The sequence below is a fragment of the Capricornis sumatraensis genome, chromosome 4 (genome assembly GCF_032405125.1).
Source record: "Capricornis sumatraensis isolate serow.1 chromosome 4, serow.2, whole genome shotgun sequence".
NCBI lineage: Eukaryota > Metazoa > Chordata > Mammalia > Artiodactyla > Bovidae > Capricornis > Capricornis sumatraensis.
In genome coordinates this window covers 38,579,138-38,593,620 of record NC_091072.1, presented here as the reverse complement: position 1 = coordinate 38,593,620, position 14,483 = coordinate 38,579,138, and the positions used below count along the sequence as shown (strand labels likewise).

General features: G+C 41.3%; 1 protein-coding gene across 2 annotated transcripts in view; it reads left to right on the top strand.

Annotated features, from left to right (window-relative positions):
• AGPAT5 (1-acylglycerol-3-phosphate O-acyltransferase 5) overlaps positions 1-14,483 on the top strand; it is a 45,812-nt gene that overhangs the window by 19,155 nt on the left and 12,174 nt on the right. For both annotated transcript variants that reach the window (XM_068970875.1, XM_068970876.1), the window contains exons 3-5: positions 2,581-2,696; positions 5,958-6,047; positions 9,073-9,163. In XM_068970875.1, the coding sequence (XP_068826976.1) occupies positions 2,581-2,696; positions 5,958-6,047; positions 9,073-9,163 (297 nt within the window). The remainder of the gene's footprint in view (positions 1-2,580; positions 2,697-5,957; positions 6,048-9,072; positions 9,164-14,483) is intronic.

Genomic DNA, 14,483 nt, shown 5'->3' with positions numbered 1-14,483 from the left:
ACTGACCTGGGAAGTTCCTCTTTCAGTATAATATCATTTTGCCTTTTCATGCTGTTCATGGGTTTCTCAAGGCAAGAATACTGAAGTGGTTTGCCATTCCCTTCTCCAGTGGACCACATTCTGTCAGACCTCTCCACCATGACCCACCCCTCTTGGGTTGCCCCACGGGCATGGCTTAGTTTCATTGAGTTAGACAAGGCTGTGGTCCTAGTGTGATTAGATTGACTAGTTTTCTGTGATTGTGGTTTCAGTGTGTGCCCTCTGATGCCCTCTTGCAATACCAACCATCTTGGGTTTCTCTTACCTTGAGCGTGGGGTATCTCTTCATGGCTGCTCCAGCAAAGCGCAGCCGCTGCTCCTTACCTTGGATGAAGGGTATCTCCTCACCGCTGCCCTCCCTGACCTTCAACGTGGGATAGGTCCTCTAGGCCCTCCTGTGCCCGCGCACCCACCACTCCTTGGACGTGGGGTTGCTCCTCCCGGCGGCCGCCCCTGACCTCGGGCGTGGGGTTGCTCCTCCCGGCCGCCGCCCCTGGCCTCGGATGTGGTATAGCTCCTCTTGGCCACCACCCTTCGGGCATGGGGTCCTCCCGGCTTCTGTCCCGACGTCCAACGTGAGGCAGCTCCTCTTGGCCGCGCTTAGTGCTCGCAGCCGTCCTCGCTTGGACATCTTTGCTTCCCTCTATTTAAAGGGGGAGAAGGAAATGGCAACCCACTCCAGTATTCTTGCCTGGAGAATCCCAGGGACGGGGGAGCCTGGCGGGCTGCCGTCTACGGGTGGCACAGAGTCGGACACGACTGAAGCAACTTAGCAGTAGCAGTAGCAGTGACAGAACTTAGAGATGTATTAGTTGTACCTCTGAAATCATCAAGAAAGTTAAATGATGAATGATTAAAAAAAGGAAGATTTATACTGATTGATAAAACATTTTTCCAGAAGGATAATTTTTAATGTTTGAATTGGCTAAATCGTCTGTGGCGTATTCTGTCCAGCGTGGTGCTGTGTGTAAAGGATTCCACACAGCGGAGAGCTCATCCTCCTGTGCTCCTCGGAGAACTGTCCTTTTTGGTTGAAACTTGATGATAAGGATCCCTCTTGGCTTCCCCCTTTTTATACTTCCCATCTCCTCCTATTGGTTGTATCCTGTGCAAAATAGAGCTTTCCTGCCACCCATCAAGAAAGGGAATGCAAATGGTCATACACTCAAGGCTGGTTGACAGTTGCAAGTTACATAACAACAGGCTCTGTTGTGCCTGTCTTTCCATATTCAGTCTGTTACAATCAGATGTATTTACGTATAGAATATTTATGAGCCCTTAGTGGGCCCCTAGCTTTCTAAGGTTACTTGAGGAAGCCCCTCTGGTTAGTTTGTACCCCTGTGTGCCCCAGGGGGCATGTGCAGGAGTTGGAAAGGTCTCTCTGTGAGCTCTCTTGGTTGTGTCTGGGTTGGGCTTTAGAGATCAGCTTGCATCCTTTTTGGCTAGGCCACCCCTCATGGCTCCTGCGTACCTTCCTACCTAACAAAAACATATTTCTCCAAGAATCTATTCCTTTTGCTCTCATTCACCTGACCCTGAATATACCTGTAATCCTGTGACTGAATCCTTTCACAGATTCTTATCAATGTTTTTTCAAGTATACCTATCTTCCAGTTTCTCTGTAGATACTAGAACAGTCTCCCTCACATTTCATTTTTATCATTTTCATTCTTATGAAGAAATAGAATAGTTTGCAGCCATTTATTTTCAAATTAGATTTCTCTGGTCTTCGAGACTCTACTGTTTGCTGTCTTAACTTCATTTCATTTTCTCTTAATCTCTTTAAACCATCTCCTGTTTGGCATCTTCTGCACCCTTTGCTGGTCCCTGTTTCTTTGCTTTGGGAAGGAAGGCTAGTTTCTCTGTTCAGAATTTGTTCTGCTGGAAAGATCAATTAACAGCGTATCTCTTCCTACAAGTTTTTTGGGTTTGGTATTATCAGCTCACTAGTGGTTTTTTTTTTTTTTTTTAACTCCTGCCTTCTTTTGTTTTTTACCTTGTAGTAATAACATATCTACCTAACTAGAGTTTTTTACATAGTAAAAAGAATACATATGTGCCCAGCATAGTTGTAAACTTTGAGACTTCTTTGTTTTGAATTCCGTTATAGCCTATGATTGTGTCCTGAAAGTCACTGGTGAACATAAAACGTCCTTGCCTTTTGTTGAGCATATTAGTCTATATGGAATATTTTCTTGAACGTGACAGCTTCATTTAGCCAGTCTCTGCCTATCATTTCATGTTTTCTAGACTTTAAGAATTAGGGAGGCTTATCTGATTCTTTGTTCCTGCATCACTTGTGTTACTTTGATGGTTTATGGTTTTTGCATATATCCCTGAAATAAGAAGCTTTTAAGAAATGTAAAAACAAACCTGAAAAAACCCACAGAATTTGTATTTTTCAAATGTCTGGGGTTGATTTAAAGAAATTTAAAAATTCTACTAGTAATATTTTCAAAGCATGTCTTTGTAACAGTCTTGAGAAGAGGCTCTGCTTCTGTGGCAGGGATCACTTAGGACTGATGGATTCTGTCTTTGCAGTTGACTGGATCATTGCGGATATTCTGGCCATCAGGCAGAATGCTCTCGGACATGTGCGCTACGTGCTGAAAGATGGGCTCAAGTGGCTCCCGCTGTATGGCTGTTATTTTTCTCAGGTACTTTTTTCCATGCTTCTTTCTTTCTATATGTATGGATGTTTTAAGGTTTTTGTGTTTATTTTTAATGGGTTTACCAGTTCATTCTAAATTAATGTGGTTCTATTTGGCATTTTTAATGGTGTGTATTTATATATATATGTCTGATTACCCAAATTGTTAAATAAAAATTGCAAATGTACCAAAATCATATAAAAAATTTTAAAGATAAAAAATGTGATGGACCCTTAATAAATTAAAAAGTAATTGTCTGTAGGATATAAAAGAGTAGTGGGCTATATATGTAAAGTACCTAGCATGAATGTCAGGTACATAATAAATATTCAGTGTATGTTACTTTATAAAAGCCCTTTAAAATCACATCATAACCATCAGGTCATGAAACTATACAACAGGTTCTTTAATGTTCAGAAGGGGATTACTAGCATTTTTCTATGCCTTTTGTGAATAAATTATGCAATTTTCTGGGGGCTTCTGCAGTGGCTCAGCAGTGAAGAATTCGCCTGCAGTGCAGGAGACACGAGTTCGATCCCTGGGTCAGGAAGATCCCCTGGAGGAGGCTCTGGCACCTCTCCAGTGTTCTTGCCTGGACAATCCCATGGACAGAGGAGCCTGGTGGGCTACAGTCCATGGGTGGCAAAGAGACACGACTGAGTGACTAATACAGATACACTTGGAGTTTTCTAAATGTTAAGAATGAAATTTGTATGGAAGACATGCTTGATAATAAGACTTTAATACTCGATTAAAGAAGAGAGGCTAAAGTTACGGTAAGCCCTGAAAAGATAGAAATCTGGAGGTCACCCTTTGGACAGTCTATGCTGCCCACAAGTCCCGTGATCAGAGTTCCTATGGTGTTGGAGGTTAGAGTCTTGACTGTCCATTTCCTCTTTCTTTTCCTTATTTCCTTCTAAAGGAAAATAAAATCCAAATATATTTTGATAAAAGTATTTTAAACTATTTTGTTCATGTATAAATGGGAATAAATCAAAAGTGGTGGACTTTGTGTTACCACTCAGTTGTGTCCGACTCTGCAGCCCCATGGACTGTAGCCTACCAGGCTCCTCCGTCCATGGGATCCTCCAGGCAAGAATAGTGGAGTAGGTTGCATAACTTTATGCCAGGAAGTGAGATTTTCTTTTAAGCGGACTTGTTTTTTACAGTCTGTATGAAGCAGAAATAATGCTGTTCAAAAATAGTTACAAGCAAAATGTGAGGAAACAGTCAAGTTTTCTTTTTATTTTATCTGTGGTGGTGGTGTATTTTAAATGTTTTATTGTTGTTCAGTTGCTCAGTCCTGTCTGACTCTGCAGCCCATGGACTGCAGTACACCAGGCTTCCCTGTCCCTCACAGTCTTCTAGAGTTTGCCAAGTTCATGTCCATTGAATCGGTGATGCCATCCAACCATTTCATCCTCTGTCATCCTCTTTAATTTTAATATATAGATATTCAGAAAATTAAACATTTCTAAACCACCAGCTTGTGAACATTGACAGGTGTAGTTTACCTTTGAAATTCAGAACAGAATCCTCTCTGCTCCCTCGTCCCAACAAATGCAGATGTTTTGGGAACCTTACTGTTGTGTTTAAAAAAAAAAAATCGAAAAGGCACTAGAGAGCTTTTGCTCATTTAAGCCCTGTGAGTGTAACTAGAGATATGTGTGACAGCTGTGACTGACCTGAGCTCTCTACACTTTCTTCCACTCTGCTTTCAATTCTGACCATCTTTATTGTAACACGTATCCATTCTCTTATATTACACTCGTATACATATTCTGCTTCATCACTAATCAGGGAGTTCCTAAGGGAAAGACAGCTGGTCTTCACTTCTGTAGCTTCCGTATACCTGGGAAAGAACTCAGATTTTTTTTTTTTTTAATGAAAATTGAGTTTAATAAGCACATTAAGTGATTAGTAGGAAATAGTGTGTGAAGAGGAGACATAATGTCATTGAAAGCTTAGGGAAGTTTCACATTGCAGTATATGTTTCCTGTGGCTCTGATTCTAAAGAGTTTGTGAAGAATGACTTTATCCTCATGGGTTCTCTCAGTTTGGGTAAGTAGTACCCAAACTACTGCTTACTTACGTGGGTAAGTACCTGCACTCTTAGAGCACTCAGAGTTTTCTTTTCTGTACTCAGGCAAGTCAGCTGATGTGTGAAGGAACCACGTTCAGAATCTAAGGCCACCCTTCGCCTCCTCTATATCCTGTCCCCTCCTTGCTTCTCTTTATTTCCTTTTACTCATATTCTTGATTAAGACAAAATCAAATTCAGCCAGTCCGTTAATTTTACAGATGAGTTCGAGTTAGCATAGAGGAAGACAAAAAAAGACTGACCTGATGCAAAGTTTCAATGACGTGCACATATGAGAGTTAATTGAGGTTATCTTAAATTTTATGAGGACCTCCCTGGTGGCTCAGTGGTAAAGGATCTGCCTGTCAGTTCAGAAGACTTGGGTTCTGTCCTTGGGTCGAGAAGATCCCTTGGAGAAGGAAATGGCAACCCACACCAGTATTCTTGCCTGGGAAGCGCCATGGACAGAGGAGCCTGACAGGTTACAGTCCATGGGGGTCACAAAGAGCCGGAGACAACTGAGTAACTAAACAATGTTTATGATGGTGTTTGTATTAGCCCGCCTGGGCTCCCATAATAAAATACCACACTATGAGTTAAACTACAACAGAGGTTTATTTGCTGCCAGTCTGGAGGCTGGAGGTTTCTCTTGAGGCTTTGGTTTGCAGGTGGCTGTCTTTTCCCTGTGTCTGTCCTTTACGTGACTTTGTGTCCTAATCTCTTCTTACAAGGCACCATTCCTATTGGATCAGGGCCCACTCTTATGACCTCATTTAACCTTAATTATTTTCCTAAAAACCCCATTTCCAAATATAGTCACATTTAGGGGTTAGGGCTTCAACATAAGTCAGTGGAGTAACTGAGAGCTAAGATCCATCTGATTGAATTTTTGATTCGGAAAAAGAAAAAAGTGTTTTTAAGGTAAGAAAGCATTTTTAATTGACAGCAGAAGTAAATGTTTGTGAAGTTTCCTATGATAAGCCACACCTGGTTTTATTTGAATTGTACTGAAAACACAGAATTCAGCTAATGTTATTTAAAAGCTACTATTTAAATGTATTCAATGTAACTTAATTCCTAAAATGTAATTTTATTCTTCACCCCAAAGTTAACCCTTTTGATGGCTGGTCATTGGACATCTTAATAGTATATATGTTTTTGCCCTCTTTTTTTTTTTTACATGGCAGCATGGTGGAATCTATGTAAAAAGAAGTGCCAAGTTCAACGAAAATCAGATGAGGAAAAAGCTGCAGCGCTACGTCAGCGCAGGAACTCCAGTAAGATTACGCCCAGTTTTATTTTTTTTCTTATCAACTCTCAATTTGTAATTTAAGGATTAAAGTAGCATTTAAGAATTGTTTTGAAAATCTATTATCCCATGTGTAATAAATAATTCAGAATTTTTGAGGCAGCAAAAAACCTTCGAAAAATAGGTAAGCAGTTATTTTTGGCCGTCAGAAAGGTTGCTGCAGGTGATTTGATCCTTTCCGGGTGGTTGTCAATATTGGCCTTAAAGAGGAGTAAGGAGAACATTTGGTGTCTTTAGTCTATAAATAGAAGCAGAGCTGTCCTTGTAACGTTACACTTGAGCTACTTACGAGCTCCTCTGACTTTTCTTCAGCCTCAGGTGGAGTTTTAGAAGAACGACTGTTTTCTGTCAGTATGAATTTGGATTTCTTGTATCTACTGAGTTATTTGAAAAGTCAGAAAAAGTATGAATATCTGCAAATGAAGAATCATTGCATGTAAACATTATTTTATGAAACCTTGTTGCCCACAGAAGAAGCCTCAGCATTCTCCTTGCAGAATGCTCATTGCTTCCCTGTGGCTCTCTGCTCCCTCTGAGGGCAGGGCCGCAGGGGAGCCGTGCCTCTCCGAGCCTCGTTCCCTGGGGCCCTGTGTGGTTGTCTGTCCTGGTGCTCAGAAACGTTGCTGACAGGTTCAAGTTCTCTCCTTTTTTCCTTCCTCACCGCCTCTCCCCTCCTCCTTCCCCCCAGCTGTCCTCTCTTTCTACTTCCCTCTCTCTTCTCTGTGGCTCATGGTGCCTCCTTTCCCTGTGTGCTAGGTGATCTTTGTTTGCTCTTGATTGTATTTGGAAAAATTATTTGCAGAAATCAGCTCGAGCATAAGATGAAAGAGAACACTGGCATTTGTTTTAGCCCCGTCTCTGGAGGCGCCTCTCCCTTGGGCCCACCCAAGCCCATCCTGAGCTTGAGGCTACCTGGACCACCCAGGCCGTGCCGTGAGACAAGACCTTCTGAGACCTGCGTGACTGCCTGGCTTGCTTTTACCCCAGGAGTGTGGCCCTTCTGGTGTTCCCTTCACTTTTGTTTCACTCACTGTTTCTAATAAGATCTGTGGCCTTAGATTTTTGTTCCCTCACTTTTTGTATCTCTTAGAGCTAAATTCTTCTCTGGGCTTACTTCTGCTTTTCTGTGTTTGCTTTAGTTTTGATCTTACATCTTGTCAGCTCTTGGATGCTCTCAGGATGATGTTACATCCAGCTTTCTAAATTGTTTTCAATAGGAAAGTCAGTGCAAAGAACCTGCCGTGTGCTGTGCTTAGTCGTTCAGTTGTATCTGACTGTTTGCAACCCCATGACCTGCAACCTGCCAGGCTTCTGTGTCCTTGGGGATTCTTTAGGCAAGAATACTAGAGTGGGTTGCCATGCCCTCCTCCAGGGAATCTTCCCAACCCAGGGATCGAACCCAGGTTTCCTGCATTTCAGGTGAGTTCTTTACCAAGAGCCACCAGGAAAGCCCAAGAATACTGGAATGCGTAGCCTATCCCTTCTCCAGGGAATCTTCCCAACCCAGGAATTGAACCAGGGATTTTTTACCAGTTGAGCTACGAGGGGAGCCCTCAGATAACCTAGCCTTTCACTCTGGGCTCCCAGAGAGCATTTCTGTTTTTCCGGGGCAAGAGTCTAGTGTTTTGGTGGTCAGGCAGTGCTGCTGAGTGATGGATGCCAGGCTCATGAGGCAGCACAAGGGGCTGTCCCTTCAGGTCACTGCAGGGATGAGGCCACTTGCATAGAATCTGGGTGGTCGCTTCACTGTTTAATATTTAAGTGCTGTGAAACAGATACGTATTTCTCAGACTCTTTATTAGGCTCTTCTGTTTCTGAAAGTTAATCACATAATTGGCAAGGTAGAATATATTTATAAAGTCAACTTCCATGTGACTTAATATTCCTCACTGAAATCAATGATTAAATCAGCTCTTATTCACCAGTAGTATTATTTGAGAAAGCTTTCCAGGTGGTGCTAGTGGTAAAGAACCTGCTTGCCAGTGGAGAAGACATAAAAGACATGAGTTCAATCCCTGGGTTGAGAAGACTCCCTGGAGTAGGAAATAGCAACCCACTCCAGTGTACTTGCCTGGAGAATCCCACGGACGAAGGAGCCTGGAGGGCTATAATCCGTGGGGTCGCAAAGAGTCAGACACAACTTAGCACACATACACATTATTTGAGAGACTGTAGGATTTTTTTTTCCCAAAAATTACTAAGAAATACATCTTCTGAATAAACATTGCTATGTGAATATTTTGAAATACGAATATCTATTGCCTTTTATATTATGGAGATTTATATATTTATATATGGTTTCCATCAGATGAGGTGTACTTAGGGACCCTGATGTCTAAAATTTGTACCTTTTCAAAAGTGATTTTGCAGAATCTTAGTAGGGGGAACCTCTTTCATTAATGAATTGAGGCTTTGTATGAGTCAGCATTTCATGGCAAGCTTTTAAATCAGTGAATATTAGCATGTAATTAGAAATGTTGGCACCCCACTCCAGTACTCTTGCCTGGAAAATCCCATGGACGGGGGAGCCTGGTAGGCTGCAGTCCATGGGGTCGAGAACAGTCGGACATGACTGAGCGGCTTCACTTTCACTTTTCACTTTCATGCACTGGAGAAGGAAATGGCAACCCACTCCAGTGTTCTTGCCTGGAGAATCCCCGGGATGGGGGAGCCTGGTGGGCTGCCGTCTGTGGGGTCACACAGAGTCGGACACGACTGAGGCGACGCAGCAGCAGCAGCAGAAATGTTAGATTATTAATGACTGACATCTGAATAAATATAGGACTGCATTTCAGATATATTCTATGCTGTGTCATGACTTAATTGAATTTGTGCATTTTGGTTGTTCTGCTTGAAATAAAGGTCATAGGTAATTGAATTTTTTTTCACCACCATGGGAAATACTCTTAGGATTTACAGGGTTATCATCGGTAAGTTAACAGCGACAACAAAAACACTCACATAAAACAAACCAAATCTTTATGTCTTCACAGATGTATCTTGTAATTTTTCCAGAGGGAACAAGATATAATCCAGAACTAACAAAAGTCATTTCAGCTAGTCAAGCATTTGCTGCTCAAGAAGGTAAGTAAAAAATTAACTACATTTGAAACTATTATTTTTAAATGTGTCTAAGAGTAAATTTAAGTGCTTGCTGTATATGTATTCTGGTACCATAGATTCAGGTAGAATCTATCCAGGGACATGATTATTTAGATGGAACCTTTGTTTGCAGTGTGGCTTCTCTGTGATGGACAGAGTTTCTGTCCTGTAGGTTGACAGACCTAGACTGGAATCCCAATTCTGACATTTATTAGACGTATGGGCGCAAGCTGCCTGATGTTACTGAGGATCAATTGGCCCACCTCTTAAAAAACATGTAGTCAGCCAGCCAGATCTGTGGATTCTACATCCATGGATTCAGTCAACCACAGGTGGAAAATATTTTTAAAAACTTTTTTCAGAAAGTTCCAAAAAGCAACATTTGAAATTGCCATGCTGGCAACTATATACATAACATTTGCATTGTATCAGTTATTATAAGTGGTCTCAGTTCAGTTCAGTTCAGTTGCTCAGTCGTGTCCGACTCTTTGCGACCCCATGAATCACAGCACGCCAGGCCTCCCTGTCCATCACCATCTCCCGGAGTTCAGTTGATTTAAAGCATATGGAGGTTGTGCATAGGTTATATGCTAGTACTTGGCCATATTTACAAAAGGGCCTTGAGCATCTGGGGATTTTGGTATCCAGGGAGTGGATGGGGATACTGGGGTGAGGGGGGGTATGCTTGTTCCCATCAGTTCAGTTCAGTTCAGTCGCTTAGTCGTGTCCGACTCCTTGCGACCCCATGAACTGCAGCATGCCAGGCCTCCCTGTCCATCACCAGCTCCTGGAGTTCACCCAAACTCATGTTCATCGAGTTAGTGATGCCATCCAGCCATCTCATCCTCTGTCGTCCCCTTCTCCTCCTGCCCCCTAATCCCTCCCAGCATCACAGTTTTTTCCAATGAGTCAACTCTTTGCATGAGGTGGCCAAAGTACTGGAGTTTCAGCTTTAGCATCATTCCTTCCAAAGAACACCCAGGACTGATCTCCTTTAGAATGAACTGGTTGGATCTCCTTGCAGTCCAAGGGACTCTCAGGAGTCTTCTCCAACACCACAGTTCAAAAGCATCAATTCTTCGGCACTCAGCTTTCTTCACAGTCCAACTCTCACATCCATACATGACCACTGGAAAAACCATAGCTCTGACTAGATGGACCTTTGTTGGCAAAGTAATGTCTCTGCTTTTGAATATGCTATCTAGGTTGGTCATAACTTTTCTTCCAAGGAGTAAGCGTCTTTTAATTTCATGGCTGCAGTCACCATCTGCAGTGATTTTGGAGCCCCCCAAAATAAAGTCTGACACTGTTTCCACTGTTTCCCCATCTACTTGCCATGAAGTGATGGGACCAGAAGCCATGATCTTAGTTTTCTGAATGTTGGGTATACCTAAATCTGTGTAAGGATTAAAGCTATGTAAAGCTCCTAATGGAGAATATTACACAGTTAATCTACAGTACTTAAAGCTATTGATGTCCCTAATAACGAAGATGTTCTTAGCATCCATCTTTTAGGGACCTGGATAGCTGATATACCGGTCGGTGTACAGTTTCGCCGGGTGGGCCATGCTCCCAGAGGTGTCTGGGAGGCTGGCTGGATCACGTGCGGTCTGTCTGAGCGGGTGCGTTGTCGCAGCACTGGCAGGGGCCTCTTCGGTGCCTCTGAGGATCTGCTCTGACCCGTATACAGTGAGCAGTTGAAATGGGCTGGTGTATCAGAGAAAGAGAGTGTTTGCTTCTAGTTAATTTTGGCTAATCGATCATGCTTGGAGGTGGAATCTTTGGTGCTTACTAAGTTCTCTCCGGAGATTTCTGTCGCGCTCGTCTCCTTTCCTCCCGCCTTTCCGGCACTTCCCACTAATCTCCTCTCTGTCCTCTTCTGCTTCATCCTTTCCTGTTTCCTGTGCTGTTTCCCGTGTCTCACTCGGGTCTTTTTCATTTCGCCTTCTGTGTTTTTCACGGTGGCCTTCCTCTAAATCCATAGCTGTCACCACCATTTATTTGACTGCTGATGCCTCACAAAACACTGTCTGTCACCCACACGTCTCTGCCCGACTCTGGACTTCCTGTACAGCTGCCCAGTAAAGAGTTTCATTTGCTTGGCTCAAAGGCATGACCCACACTGGCTGTGTCAAATGCACTGCTTCTCTTCCCACGCACACACCCTGTCAGCTGGGCCTCTCTCTGCAAGGTTCTCTCAGCTTTTCTTTATGGATTTATATCAAGTATCCTTCTTGAACCAGTGTTTAGTCTTAGATGAACATTAGCTTTGGGCTGCATTCTCAGGCATATATTATTCATATAACCTTAGACAAGTTGCTTTATTTTTTGGTCTGTATTCTTATTTGTATCAGGAATTATCCTCATAGGGCTTTTGTGAGGTTCAGTGACATAATGTTTATAGAAAGTCTGATATATGTATATGTATATTACATATACGTACATTTACTAAGTCATTACTTCTAACTTAGAATGTGGAGATTTGCCACAGGTGAATCGATTAATAATGGCAGAAAGCTATAGCTGATCCTAAGGGATAAAATAGAAAGACTGATTCCTTTAAGAAATACTTATTTTACAAAGCAGAGGAGTCCTTATGCAGATGGTGCTGAGGACACGTTTGTGATGTATAAAGAGATGAGACGAGAGAAGCACAGACAGCAGTCCGTGGGAGTTGAAGGGACAGAGAACCAGCTGACAGAGGGTGCCCATCGGAAAGGCCGAATTAGGACCGACACGTGTGGTGAAAGGAAGAGGTTCTAGGTGTGAGAAACAATAACAAAGACCTGGAGTTATGAGCAAAAAGTCTGATGTCTTCAAGCCCAGGATGAGCGAAGAAGAGCTGTGTGAGTCCAGCCACCACAGAAGACTCTGAATTCTGTCTGGGCGTGGTGGTCTGGACTTCACTCCAGAGCTGAAGCCACTGAGCAGTATTCTTTTTTAAGTCATTCATTGTGTTTTATTTAAGAAGTCACCATCTTAATTCCCTCGTTCTAAAAGCATGTAATGACTGAGCCTACAAGAGTTTGCAGGGGACAGGGGGAAAGGGTTCCATGTCCCAAGTGGGTTTAGAGAATGTTGCATTTATATCCTTGGAGAGTTTTTCACATTCGTATGTATTAGTCTCAGAAAAGTTCTATTGTAAAAATGTCTTCTTTTGTTTAAGGAGCTGTTTACTAAATTTATATAAGAAAGAAAACAATGACCTAGAATTGTTACACAAAATTTGGGGGTTTTATGGAGTAAATTCTTAGGATTTCAGAATATTGGAGCTCTCCTAAATTATTCCTTCTCTAAGGATTCTACATTGCTGAGCCCTGACTGTAACAAAATATATATTTTACTCTTTGAAGCTTAAAAGAGTTTATAGGTGAACTTGTTTGAGACTCTTCATAAAGTCTCGAGTTATGAAGGCTAATAAACTATATAAATTTTCAGAAACTCTTATGTGTCATCTCATATCCACTTTAATTCTGTTTGGGAATTAGAATTTTATGTTAGATGAGATGAAAGAGAAACAATAAAGTTAATATTTGGGAATTTTTTTTATTGTTACTTTTCATGTATCTTGTAAAATCTGGTGCATTTTGTTGTGATTAAGGAACCAACTACGTCTTGGAACATGTGTTTTTAATGAGTTGATTTGAGTTGAACTTGGGAGAAGTTAACCTAGAGCGCTTTAAGTCCTCATAGACTGCTGATTTCATTTTTGATTTCTAAATATGTAACACAGTCTGCTAAGGTGGTACAAGTAGCTGTATAATGTCTTTCAGAAGTTTAGGATTTAATAGAAGAGAGAAAACGTGATTGTGTTTGTTATTCACTGATGTATAACACATTATCCCAAACTGTAGTGACTTAAAACCACAAACGTTATTATTTATGTTATAAATTTAGTAGCTTATATATAACTACTAAAAGTTACTTATGTTTAAAAATCCAAACTAATTTTATAATGCTAAAGCAAGTGCTTGTAAGTAATTCTTAAAATAGCATAATAATGATATATACTATAGCTTTTTAAATCTGATAATACCTTGGTCACCAGTAACTGACCATCACTGGTCTGCCATTTTTCTGTGAGTTACAGATCTTTCTCAGAAAAATGGATAATTTTTCTCATGGATTACAATTTTTACCTGCTAACTGACTATTCTTTAAATCCTGTAACTGGGAAAACTTGCTATTTGTTAAAAATATATTTTCTTATAACTCTAATGGTAATTGTTTTCCACTGCACACAAAGGAAATTGATTTGTGAACAGTATAGCTAGAGTGTTTCCTGTTTTCTTTCCTCTTTGCTCACAACTAAATGAGATTGCTTGAAAATAAAAACAAACGAGCTCGTTTTTCCAGCTGTTAAGCTATTTTTTCTTCCGGAAAATTGAAACTTAATAGCACTTCTTGTTAGTTTGCTGCTTTGCTTCAAAGCATTAGCTTTGCTCCTAAAGTACACTTTTATTTGAATCTGCCTTAGTAAACAAATAGAAAAGCAACCCAGAACCAACCTTTTTTAATTTAGAGTTTTGACATTTGACACTTGTTTACATGTTGAGGTCATTACATCACATACCATTGATGTGGTGATGGCTGGTTAAAGAGGTGGGAGTGGTGGGTGTGGGTGTGTCTGTCTAATAAATCCTAAATATTTCAAGGCCCTGTCTATCACTCTTTCCTAGAAGTATTTTCCTTCAAAAATATATTAGTCACAAAATACATTTATTTATAATTAGAGTTGTTATTTAAGGTATGTCTGCATTAGAGTGTCATGAATTCTTACGTTGTTTTATTGGATTATAATTGCTGTACAAAGTTGCATTAGTTTCTGCAGGGTAACAATGTGAACCATCATCCATCCCCTTCCTCCTGCGCCTGCAGGAGCCCCCAGCCCACTTGTCTAGGTCGTCGCAGAGCCCTGAGCTAAGCGCCCTGTGCTTTGAGCAGACTCCCTCCAGCTGTCTGTTTTATGTGTGTACCGCAGTGCTTGTCTCTCCACTCATCCCGTCCTCTGCCTCCCCCTGTGTGTCTGCAAGTTCCTTCTCTACGTCTGCATCTCTCCACTTCTGCCTTGTACATAGGTTCATCTGAACCATTTTCCTAGAATCCATGTATGTGTGTTAATATATGATATTTGTTTTTCTTTTTCTGACTTCTCTCTCTATGACAATGAAGACTCTAGGTTCAAATCTCTGTAGATGACCCAGTGTTACTGTCTACTTCATAGATTGTTAGATTAATGATCTCTAAATTCCGTTTTTACTTGAAACTGTTAGTCATTCCTTTAAAACAGACTTATTCATAT